Genomic DNA, 12,542 nt, shown 5'->3' with positions numbered 1-12,542 from the left:
ATCCTGCATTTTGTGCAACACAAGACTGAGACCCTACATACTGAGTTGCACTGTAGGCAGTCTATCAAGATGTATGAGCTGCAGGTGCAAAAATACAGCTTCCTTTCGAGAAAGTCCACTATCCCTGGACGCATCTATTCTGTGTCCAGGGATAGAGATCTATTCCTAACTGCATGTAATCATATCACATGCGGAGTGCCAGCAGACTGCTGCTTTTAAATGCGGCTGCTATCACCCAATCATTTGAATGGGTGACAGTGGCCACAGGACTAACATGAATGTAGTCTTTTTTTCACCCTGCTTTACGGTCACTGGATTTAATGGCATGTCTGTTCTGAAATATGCACAGGTTCTGAAAGACAGGGAATTCTCGATGATTCCCACAATGCTAAAAGCTAGACAGTCTACTTCATGTAATGTCTATCACTGTACATAGAAGACATTTTTTTACCTGGTGCAAAGTGAGAGACTTTCACCTGAGGAACTTCTTCATGAAATAAATCCTTGAACTCTTGCAGATGGGTCTGAACCAGTATTTGAACATCAGTACTATCAAGGTTCAGACCTTGCTGCTGGCTTCACATTCCTTGATTAAGTCTGCTGGCTTCACATTCTTTGATTAAGATCTTCGTGCAGAGCGCCTCTCATGTGGCTCCCACATTCGCTGCCCTGTGACTCTGTGAGACATGCATATGGTTATCTTGGCACTTCAAAAACCACCTTCTGAACCTTTTGGGGATATTCTCCTTTCTGCTTTCACTAACAAGGTTGTGTTTCTTGTTGCCATCAATACTGTGAGGCAAGTGTCTGGACTGGCAGCCTTATCCTGTAAATAATTATTTCTGGTCTTGTATACAGAGACATCAGAAGGAGATTTCCCTCCATTGGCTTGTTGTAGTTTGGGCTGTGAGAGTTTACCTTGCAGCCGTTTCTTCCTCCAGAAAGACTTACTCTTTCTGTGTAATTCCTGAGGGTCACTGTAAAGGTAAACTAGCTTCTCATTCAACCATTTCTCAATGGCTCAGACATGCCATCATCCAAGCTTATGATCTTAAGTATGAAGGATGGTGATTCTTATTAAAGCACACTCTTCAAGGTCTGTAAGTGCCTTTTAGTCTCTTCAGCATCAGGCTACTGTTTCTCAGATTTGCAAGGCTGCCAACTGGTTTTCTGTTCACACTTTCTCCAATTTTACCAGGTGGATGTTCAGGCATCATCTTATGCCAGCTATGGGCACAAGATCCTTAAAGTTCTATTGTATTTGTGGTCCTGTTAACTTTTTTTTTCTGCTGCCCACTCCTCAGTTGTACTGCTTTTGGACGTCCTGACAGTATCTGAATTCCTGTGCCCCTCAATGGATGATAAATAAAATAGGATTTTTGTACTACATGCAAAATCCTTTTTCTTAGAGTCCATTTAGAGACACAGGTCCTATCTCTATGGTCATGCTCTTGGTACTGCTTTGCCAGAAAACTGAGGCATGCTGGGAGTAGGAGGGGTTATACAGAGCTGGCCTCCTGTAGGCAGCAGTATAACCCCAAAAATTCTAAATTGCTGTCCCTCAGTGGAATACTAGAAAATTATTTTAGGGTGAATACAGAAATGTTATTTATTATTAATTATTTTCACACTTATTGAAGAGATCTAACACAAAAATGCAAAAGTATATTTGGCAGACCAAAAGGGAGGTAATAAGAGAAGTTTTTTGTTACATTCACTCTAATTGCCTTTGATAAAACGGAGTGCTATAGAACGTCAATAACATACGCATCATAAAAAAGGAGATAAAAATTGGCACATCATTTGTTATGGGCTTTGTTTCCACAGACCACATCATCAACTTTAAAAGGTGCCATTCAGTTGGGTATTGGATATACTGTTGGAAATTTAACTTCCAAACCAGAAAGGGATGTTTTGATGCAGGATTTCTATGTTGTGGAAAGTATCTTCTTTCCAAGGTAAGAATTACTCAACTATCAATGTATTGTGCAATGCCTATTGGTAATTTAACTTTCTCATTGTATTATTTGCAGTGAAGGAAGTAATCTAACGCCTGCCCATCATTACCCAGACTTCCGCTTTAAGACTTATGCTCCTGTTGCCTTCAGATATTTTCGAGAACTTTTTGGGATTCGACCAGATGATTATCTTGTGGGTATACTTTTCAAAGAACTGCAAATTTCTAGCTGCATTTACTTTAATCAAATTTTCCCATGTTGATTCAGTGCTTTGTACAAATATCTCTACACAACTTTTGTACTGAAACTCTGCTAGTGAAAGTGAGACGTGCAGCATCTGTACAACTTAATCGTCTAACTGATTCATCATTTAGAATCCTAATTTGTTCACATTATAATATTTTTTTTTTCATTTTGCAATTTTCTTTTTATTTGTATTGTGTTTCCGTAAAAAAAAAACATTTGAGTTTGGAGAAGGAAGGAACATTCTAGACCAAAATAGCTGATTTTTAAAAAATACTCCAATTCAGCTCACTTTCCAGTTCAGCTATGTTGTCCTAATTAACAACACAACATTTAGGGGGACCCTATATGATCCATGGAACTTAAAGGGATAAGTGTACCCTGATGGGAATAAGGAGGACTTTGATGTGCAGTATGAGCGGCACCGCAATAATAAATGGCTTTTGTGAATGTGTCTGAGCTTGAGAATCTATACTGCTGTGATATGTTGGCTGTTTTTTAAGTGCTGATGATTTGATGCATAATGACATATGTATTTGTATTGCATATAAAAAGAAGTACAGAGCAATAAACAAAGAAAGGATTGTTTGAAAACGAGTTATACACAAAAGTAATCAGACAATTAAGCAATGAACACCACAGTAAAATTTGTGTTCGAGTAGCAAAAATTGGAAAATTGGAGTATATAAATACATGTTAAAATTTGCAAGTACTGCAATAGGATGAGCTAAAGGACATAATAAAAGGAGCAGTCACATAGCTCAGGGATTAATCCTGAAGTTATTTGTAACTCATCTTGCTAGGGAATAATATGTGGAATAGGTGGTATCCGTAAGTTATAGCATTATAGCAGTAGTAAAACCGTACAAAGAATAGGAATGACAGAAGGGTGAAAGAGTCAGGTAAGTAGTCGGAAAGGAAAAAACAAAGAAGAGAAAGAGAGAAAAGAAAAATAAGACTAGAAATGAAATTAGAAATAAGAATTAAAAAATTGGAAAGGACCTGGACTGGGGGGACAGGGGTTGAGAAAGCTTCTAGAAATGTGCCAAAATGAATCTAAAAAAAAAAAAAAGGGATAAATGAGTGAGTGCAGAGAATTCTAGGGGGTGTACCAACGACTTCAGCCTATCTGATTCGGAATAATGAACCCATATAGACCATTGCGCATGAAATGTATCCATTATGTAATTGTCCATGGCCAAAAGTTCCTCCATACGCATAATATAATTAACAGTGCTCAACCACAATGAGAGCGATTGATAGGAAGTGGATTTCCAAAACATGTATATGTCATGACCTACAGTCTGCGTTTATGAACCACAACTGCGGAGAGATGAGTGGCAGCAGTTTGTATTGGTTTATATCTAAATATGGCAATCAGTACTGAACTCCAGGCGTCACTCTCAGTCTCAGAAAGGAGAGTTAGGAGTTCCTGACATCATCTGCCAAAATAGATATGGGATCTGTTAATGGTGTGCAGGGACGGTATTACTCCATACCCCCAACTGCTCCTTAAGGTTAATTAGGTGAAATTACCACGTATGGTCTAAGTTTAACTGAAAGGGTCACTCTTAATATAAATGCAGCAAGGATTCCAAACAAGCATAAGGTTAACTGAAAGTCTTATTCATATCATAAGTGAAGCACGGTATTCAGACCCAGCATAAGGTTAAATGACAGTCTCATTCAAGTAATAAGTGCAGCAATGTGATCAGATCCAGCATAGGGTTAAACTGAAACTCTTATTCTTATAATGCAGGGCTGGTCGGATCCTTCCAGACAGGGGTGCTGTAGATGCAGGTTACGGTTGGGGGTAGCAGGCGTTGACACTGCAATAACGGAACGCCGTGCAAGTCCCCCAACCCGGCTTTTAATACACATGGAAGTGCGGGTGGGCGGAGCCGCACGTTCCTCTCGGCACTTCCGCGTTCCAGTGTGGAACGCAGCGGCGCCCCACACACACGTCATTGCGCCTTAGCCGAGGGCATTCCACGCTGGAACGCAACGGCAATTCTCGGCGGACTCCCCTTACCGTACCCCCTTCTAAGGGAACCCCTCCTGGGGGTCCCAAGAGGTGCGGGTTTGTCAGGATACCTGGCGTGAAACCGATTCCTCAAGGTAGGAGCGCGCACTTCCGCTGAGTCCTCCCAGGAATCATCCTGTGTCCTATAGCCTTTCCATCTAATAAGAAAGTCAGGAAATCACCAGCACTCAGTAGTAAAGATAAATATGTCCCTTTTATTGGACAGAAAACATCACAGACATCAAAATAAACCTGGTTTATTTTGATGTCTGTGACGTTTTTTGTCCAATAAAATGGACATATTTATCTTTACTACTGAGTGCTGGTGATTTCCTGACTTTCCTGTGTTTGCACGGCGCCATCCGTGGTATCTCATCACTGCGAGCACCACTTTTTTCATATCTGGCCGGGACTGCTGTGAGGAGTGCGGAGGGTCTCTCCATCTACTTGTTTCCATCTAATAAGGTACTGTAACCGTCCCCTCCTCCTTCTGGAGTCCAAGATCTGCTCCGCCTCGTACCCCTACTCACCCTGAACCAGGATAGGGGGTGCAGGAGGAGGGTTTCTTTCGGGGAAAGGGTTAGTCCGGAAGGATTTGAGAAGGGAGACGTGGAAGGAAGGGTGAATCCTCACTCAAGAGGGAGAGTAAGTTGCACAGTGTTTGAGTTGATTACCTTGTCTATGGTGAATGGACCCAAGAACTGCTTCCCCAGTTTCCTAGAGGGGATTTGTAGGCGAAGGTTTTTTGTGGAAAGTCATACCTGGTCCCCCACCTTGTAGGGTGGTGGAGGTCTACGTCTGAGGTCGTAGTACAATTTTTGGCAGTCTTCGGCCTGTTTAAGGTTCTCCTTCACGACCTGTAGAGTGGAATGGAGGGTAGACAAGTACTCATTTGTTGAGGGTACGTTAGTGGATAACGGGAGGGTCGGACAACAGATTGGGATGAAACCTGTAGTTCGTGAAAAAAGGAGTTCTACGAGTGGAAGAACTGGTGGAATTGTTGTACGAGAACTCCGCGAGGGGAAGGAGGGTGGCCCAGTCCTCCTGGAGGTGGGTGCAGTAACATCTCGGATATTGCTCGAGGCACTGGTTTACACGTACTGTTTGCCCGTTTGTTTGTGGATGGTAAGCACTAGACCTCCTGTGGTCTATATGCAGGGTGTCACATAGGACCTTCCAGAATTTAGAAACAAACTGTGAACCCCTGTCAGAGACTGAGCGGGAAGGGACCCCATGTAATTTGATGACATGGCCTACCAGTGCTTGAACTGTTTCTTCTGAGGAGGATAATTTTTTGAGCAGGACGAAATGGGCCATTTTCGTGAGCATATCAACTGCCACCATGATCGTGTTGTAACCGTTGGAAGGAGGTAACTCCACAATGAAGTCAAGGGAAACTGCTTCCCAAGGCTTGTTGGGAATAGGTAGAGACATCAGTAACCAGTAGGGGGGTCTTCTCTCGTGCTTACACCTTGCGCATACCTCACAGGTTGTGACGTAAGCTTGTATGGTCGCTGCCATCTCGGGCCACCAAAAGTAGCATTGTATGAGTTTGGTGGTTTTTGCAATTCCAGGAGCAAAAAAGGGGCATCATGTAGTGTTTTCATTATGTAGATGGTCATGGAAGGAGGTACATAGAGTTTGGCGTCTTTGTAGAGGAATCCCTCTTCGTCTTGAGTCAACCCTTGAGGTATTAGGTTGTGATCCACAGTTAGACTTTGTTTTAGCTGTTGTTTTAGATTAAAATTGGCAACCATGATCTTATGAGATGGGCTTAGGGAGGATGGAGGAGAGGATTGTTCAGAGGGTTCAGAGATTCGAGACAGAGAGTCCGCCTTTCCATTCTTAGCACCCGGTCTATAGGTGATCAAGAAGTCGAATCTGTCAAAAAAAAAGACTCCATCGTACTTGTCTTGAAGAGAGGGTCTTATTGGACTTGAGGTACTGCAAATTACGATGGTCAGTGTATACTATTAAGGGGTTTACTGTTCCTTCAAGTAGGTGGCGCCAATTCTCTAAGGCGCATTTGATCGCAAGCAATTCTTTTTCGCCAATGGGGTAGTTACACTCCACTGGATTTAAGGTCCTGGAATAGAAGGCTACGGGATGAAGAGGCGTCTCTGGGGATGCTCGTTGGGAGAGTATCGCACCCAGGGCAGTTTGGGAGGCGTCGACCTCTAACACAAAATGATAATCCGGATTAGGAAGTTGGAGGATAGGGGCTGAGGTAAATTGGAGTTTTAATTCCTCAAAAGCTTCTTGTGCATCATTGGACCACGTAAACCTCACTGTGGAGCTAGTAAGTCAGGTGAGGGGTTTCACCACTGAAGAAAAGTTTTTGATAGATTTTCTATAGAAGTTGGCGAACCCCAAAAAGCTTTGTACAGCCTTTCTGGAATTTGAAGTTGGTCAGTGCAGGATACACGATATCTTGGATTGGTCCATCTGTATCCCCTGGGTGGAGATGATGAACCCAAGGAAGGAGATGGTAGTCTGTTCAAAGACGCATTTTTCGAGTTTGGCGTATAAAGAGTGGGCTCGGAGTCTAGCTAGCACCCATCTGACATTTTTTCTGTGTACGGAGAGATCGTCTGAATAAACGAGTACATCATCCAGGTATACCACTACGCATATGTCGAGGAGGTCCCGGAAGATGTCATTCACGAAGCTTTGAAAAGTTGCTGGGGCATTACACAGCCCGAAGGGCATCACAGTGTATTCAAAAATCCCATAACGGGTTCTGAACCCAGTCTTCCATTCGTCCCCGGATTTGATACGGATCAAATTGTAAGCCCTCCTAAGATCTAGTTTGGTGAAAACTCGGGAGGACTGTAATCTTTCAATGAGCTCGGGAATGAGAGGCAAGGGGTACCGGTTCTTCACTGTGATTTTATTTAGACCATGATAATCAATTATGGGTCTCAAACTGGCATCCTTGTTCCTCACAAAAAACATCCCTGCACTAGCCGGGGATGTAGAGGGTCTAATAAACCCTTTTTTGAGGTTTTCCTCCATATAATATTCTTTCAAGTGTTGGAGTTCGGGTTGTGAAAGTGGATAAATCCTCCCCGTAGGTATGGGGCTTCCGGGCAATAGCTCAATGGGACAATGGTAGGCCCTATGAGGGGGCAATGTCTCTGCATTCTTCTTATTGAACACATCAGAGAACTTCTTGTATTGGGGTGGTACCACCTCGAGAGCGACCTGTAGGAGAGGTGCAAGTATCTCTACAGTAAGAAGAATTCAGATCAACCGTCCCCTGTGACCAAAGAATGGTGGGCTGATGTACCTTGAGCCAGGGTAGACCGAGCACGACTGGGAAGAGAGGAGAAGGAATTATATCTAAAGACAGGAATTCCGTATGGTTTTCACAGCAACACATTAAGAGAGGTTGGGTTTGATGGAGAATGGGACCTGACTCAGAGGTATTACCATCAATGAAACTCACGGATAGGGGTGCCATTTTTTTCATTTGTGGTATATTATTTGAGGTAACAAGACCAAAATCAATAAAATTCCCACATGCGCCTGTGTCGACCATAGCATTAACAGAAATCCTGGCGTGGTCCCACTGTAGGGTGAGAGGTAAAAAAAGGTAAGGACTAGGTTTAAGGGTTGCCGGTGTCATTTTACATAAATGAATCGGCTTACCTTCCTCCTTTTTCTTGACAACTGGGCAGGAAGACACCGTATGGTCCGGGGAGGCGCAGTAAAGGCAAAGATTCATGGAGCGCCTCCTGGCCCTCTCTGTTGGAGTGAGTGGACCCCGCACGGTCCCGATTTCCAGCATAGACCCAGCATAAAGTTAAATGACAGTCTCATTCAAGTAATAAGTGCAGCAAGGTGATCCAGATCCAGCATAAGGTTAAACTGAAACTCTTATTCTTATAATGCATGCAGCGAGGTACTCAGATCCAGCATGAGGTTTAAATGACAGTCTCATTCCCCTGGGAGGTACTTGCTGTTCCCTGGATGGCTGCCTCAGTGGAAGTCCGGATTCGTGGAGTCTCCTGGGTGTAGAAAACAGGGCTGGTCGGATCCTTCCAGACAGGGGTGCTGTAGATGCAAGTTACGGTTGGGGGTTGCAGGCGTTGACACTGCAATAATGGAACGCCGTGCAAGTCCCCAACCCGGCTTTTAATACACGAGGTAGTGCGGGTGGGCGGAGCAGCACATTCCTCTCGGCACTTCCGCATTCCAGGGTGGAACGCAGCGGCGCCCCACACACACGTCATTGTGCCATCACCGAGTGCGTTCCACGCTGGAACGCAATGGCGATTCTCGGTGGACGCCCCTTACAGTATAAGAGTTGTCGGGCTACAGATGGCAGGTGCCGCCATAGTTGAGACTTCTGCGAAGAAATCATTCCTAGATTAATTGAAAGAAGGGCCAGAGGTTGTTATAAATGTCAAAGACATTGTCCCCAAATGGGCTGATTTTTAGGGCCAGATATGCAGATGCATCCCCACATCTTTAACACACAACATAAACATTCGGGAATATAAGATGTAACGAGACAAGGTCCTTATACCATCTGGTAAGGAGCTTATAGTTTTTTTTTTCCTGAGCTAGAGATTGAAGATGTGTGGGCAAATACAAAAGGCTTTTTCCCAATCCTCCGAAGATAATTCTCTGCCAAGGTCATGTCACAGGCCAGTGAACAACGGTGGAGAAACCTCCTCTGCAGACTGTAGCGTCCTATACAGAAGCAATAGCATGTGGCGAGTGGGGTCCAAAAGAGTGTACAGCTTTTCAAACTCCGTAAGGGGTCTATGTACCAGTCCTACCAGTGTACCTGTTTGCAAAAGCGGGTCAGTTGCAGCTTTATAATAATTAATTTGCTGCACTTCAACTAGAACAATAAATAAACAAATCTCTATAGTAAATCTGTGCTAAATAATACATGCAATCAAGCCCCAGATGAAGTCAATTGTGACGTAACACGTAGGGCGGAGTCTCGCAGGCGTGGATTGGGGATTACATGGTCGGCAGCACAGCTCCTGTTTGATCCGTCTTTGCACCCAGAGAATTCGGTGACATGGAGAAAGAGTTGTCGAGCATACATTTTACTTTAAGTTGTATGTCAACTTTCCTTATGTGAGTAGTTTTTTAAATGAAGGAGTTTTTTAATTTTACGGTTTTACACTATGGGTTTATTTTATATTTTATTGGATATGGTCGTGATGACATGCTGACGTCATTTTCTGTGCAACGATTGTGGAGAGACAGCCTTTGAATAAGATTGATTGGAGATCCTATAAAGCGATTTTAGACCTGCCTAGGTCTATTTATAAGGTAAGCGACCCACGGAGAGGGGTGGGCACCTAGGTGATAATTTAAGTTAGTGTATGAACTTTGTATAAAGAACTTTCACAGTGGAAGGATAAAGAGTGTGGTGCACTTGGGACAAATCCTGAGCACTATATATGTGTGATTCTACATTTGTGTATATTTGAACACGGAATATATGATTTAACTTTCCAGAGGGATATTATTTAGGATTGATATTTACAAGAGCAATTGTGAACACTTTGATTGCATATATTGTTTAGCACATATTTATTATAGAGATTTGTTTTTTATTTATTGTTCTAGTTGAAGGGCAGCACATTCATTATTATAATTTGATACATTTAAAGGGTAACACTTCTTGTAGTGCTTGCAGCTACACAGGGTTTGGCGGGAGGTGCTATTTGTCATTGGGTCAGTTGCAGCTCGCGGAACCAAATGGCAAAGCACGAGGAGTTGGGAGAGGTGAGTATGGGGATTCCAGTGGAGGAATCAATAAAATGCCTAGCCACCTGCCATGAAGATCTATTAGGGTGACCAACAGATGAAGTCAAAAGGCCCAATGGAAAGGTTGGATTGTCAGAGTGGAGAGAAGAGAGCAAGTTTCAGAGGAAACTTTGTGGACCGTTCCATATGTGTACCAGGAGCGCAGCATGGCGATCATAAGCGGAGATGAAATAGAAAGAGAAGAAAGGGAGGTTCCCTTTTTCCCCAGGCCAAGGCCCGTAAATCCCAAAAAGAAAGAACCTTTTTCTGGTAGTCGTTGTGAATGGCAGAGGAAACGTGAAAGATCCTGCAAAGTAGGGCCGCGCAGTTACATAGTTAGTCACCAAGTGCATAACTCTAAATTTATTAACATTAAACCTCATTTGCCAAATAGATGCCCAATCAAACAAACACACTTCTGTCTTTTGGGAATCCATGCTGACTATCGCTTATAATATTATTTTCTAGCAAAAACATGTGTATCTGATCATTTATCAAACTTTCAAGTATCTTCTCAACTATGGAAGTTAAGCTTACTGGTCTGTAATTTCTTGGTAAAGACTTTAATCCCCATTTAAATATAGGCACCACACTGGCCTTGCATCAATCCATTGGTACCCAGCCAGTCATTAGGTAGTCTCTAAAAATAAGTGGTATAAAGGGAAGTTCGGTAGGCCAACTCCACACCAGTAAGTTTAGACCTACACAGGAGTTTAGAACGGGAACGGGGCAGACTGTTATGCCAAATAAATCTAATGGCCATAGAGTGTAAGGTATCAAAAACCAAATGAGGAGTTTTAGTGATGAGCGGATACAATGAAGATATGCTGTTAAGTCAATTTAGTTGGTGCACCAACAGGACTGTATAAACATAAGACTGAGTGGATTTACTAATAGAACTGTTGAAAAAATGTATTAAGAGGAATTGTATTTTGATGAACATGAATGTGTAAGTACTGTGCTGGAGGAAGGGGCCCGTCTGTAAGCCTTGGAAGGCAGAGTTCTGCCGGAGAGCAACCGCCAGATGTTCCATTGTGAGGATGTAGAGGAGAGGGGACAATGGGCAACCCTGTCTGGTACCATTAAAGATCCTAAAGCGAGGGGAGAGGAAGCCGTTCACGCGAACCCTAGCTGACGGGCAAGAATACCGGGCCATTATGTTTCTTAGCATGTTGGGTCGAATGCCAAGTTGTATTAAAGGAGAACTATGGGGTTAGGGCTTTTCCCCATAGTTCTCTTAGGGGTAGTAGGAGGACACAAACTAGCGTCCTCCCGTCACCCTAAGCTCAGTATACCGCGAGCTACAGCTCGCAGGATACTGAGACGCCGCAGCTGAAACGGATCCTGACAATTATGTCTAAGTGGGCCCAGCTGTGTGAGTGACAGCTGTCTCTGCCTATCTAGAGGCAGACCCAGCTGTACCCGCCCCTCCCCGTCCGTTCCACCAGTCAGCCCTGGAGGATCGGAGCAGGGAGGGGGGAATCCAGTCCCTTTCCTGTCACGGCTCTCTGCCGTGACAGGATCGAGAAGTGAGCGAACGCCGGTATGTGTTCACTCACTTCCCAATCTACTGAGCCAACCTGTGACAGTTTCATTGTCACAGGTCGGCTAGAACTATGAGGATGAGTGAAAAGCACTCACCTCATAGTTCTCCTTTAAAGAATGTTGGAGGAAACACTAGGCGTCCACCGACAGGAGGCAAGGCGGTGTGCCGGATGTTTTAGCATAGTGCATTAACAGAAGCGTCCTAATGGTGGTTTCACATGCTTCCCTGCCTTGGACGAACCCTACCTGGTCCGGGTGAATCAAGCCCGGGAGAAGCGGCTTTAGCAATTAATTTGGCAAACAACTTCACATCAACGTTGAGGAGTCATATCGGCCTGTAATTCGTACATAGGGAACGGTCCTTAGCAGGCCTAGGAATCAACGAGATATCAGCCTCCAGCGCCTGAGCCGGGAAAGAGGCCCTGAGAGCAATACAGTTAAACACCCATAGGAGGAAGGGTGTGAGCTTAGCGCAGAACAAATTGTAAAATTTCACCTTAAAGCCATCAGGCCCCGGGCTATTACCCGTAGTGGTCGATTGAAGTGCAGAAAGCAATTCCCCCATGGTGGTGGCAGGAGGGCTGTGTGGTGGACAAAGGTCAAAACCTCCTCAGCACGATCCGATAGATTATAAAGGGAGGCATAGAAGTCCACAAAGGTACGTTGGATTTCCGAAGGGGAACTTACAAGGGTATTGGATGTGGGGAACATAAACAGAGTCGGGTCTAGAATGCAAGGTCCAAGCCAGGGCCTTCCCACATTTGTCTCGAGACTCATAAGCCCTCGAGGCTAGCGGGGTAGGGCTATATGTGACAACCAGTGCAATGCCCAGGAGAAATAATGGATGGTTAGTCACGACATGGAGAGGCATGGGAGAAGTGATGGCGTGGACAGGGAGTCAAGCAATGAAGGGCAAAACAGGATACAAAACTAGTGCAGCAGGAGCCGGGCAACAGCCCTTGTTAGAGGAGGGAGCTGTAGGAAGAGATGGACTAGGA

At 44.2% G+C, this 12,542-nt stretch overlaps 1 protein-coding gene across 1 annotated transcript in view; it reads left to right on the top strand.

The window, feature by feature from the left end:
- The window catches only part of PIP5K1C (phosphatidylinositol-4-phosphate 5-kinase type 1 gamma), a 173,865-nt gene that overhangs the window by 79,226 nt on the left and 82,097 nt on the right, over positions 1 to 12,542 (top strand). Inside the window, exons 4-5 of the mRNA XM_018565350.1 lie at positions 1,828 to 1,958; positions 2,034 to 2,151. Coding sequence (XP_018420852.1) covers positions 1,828 to 1,958; positions 2,034 to 2,151 — 249 coding nt within the window. The remainder of the gene's footprint in view (positions 1 to 1,827; positions 1,959 to 2,033; positions 2,152 to 12,542) is intronic.

Source organism: Nanorana parkeri, unplaced genomic scaffold (assembly GCF_000935625.1).
Source record: "Nanorana parkeri isolate BGI_ZX_2015 unplaced genomic scaffold, ASM93562v1 scaffold836, whole genome shotgun sequence".
Taxonomy (NCBI): domain Eukaryota; kingdom Metazoa; phylum Chordata; class Amphibia; order Anura; family Dicroglossidae; genus Nanorana; species Nanorana parkeri.
The sequence above is the reverse complement of the archived record's forward strand: the minus strand, read 5'-3'. Positions and strand labels throughout refer to the sequence as shown.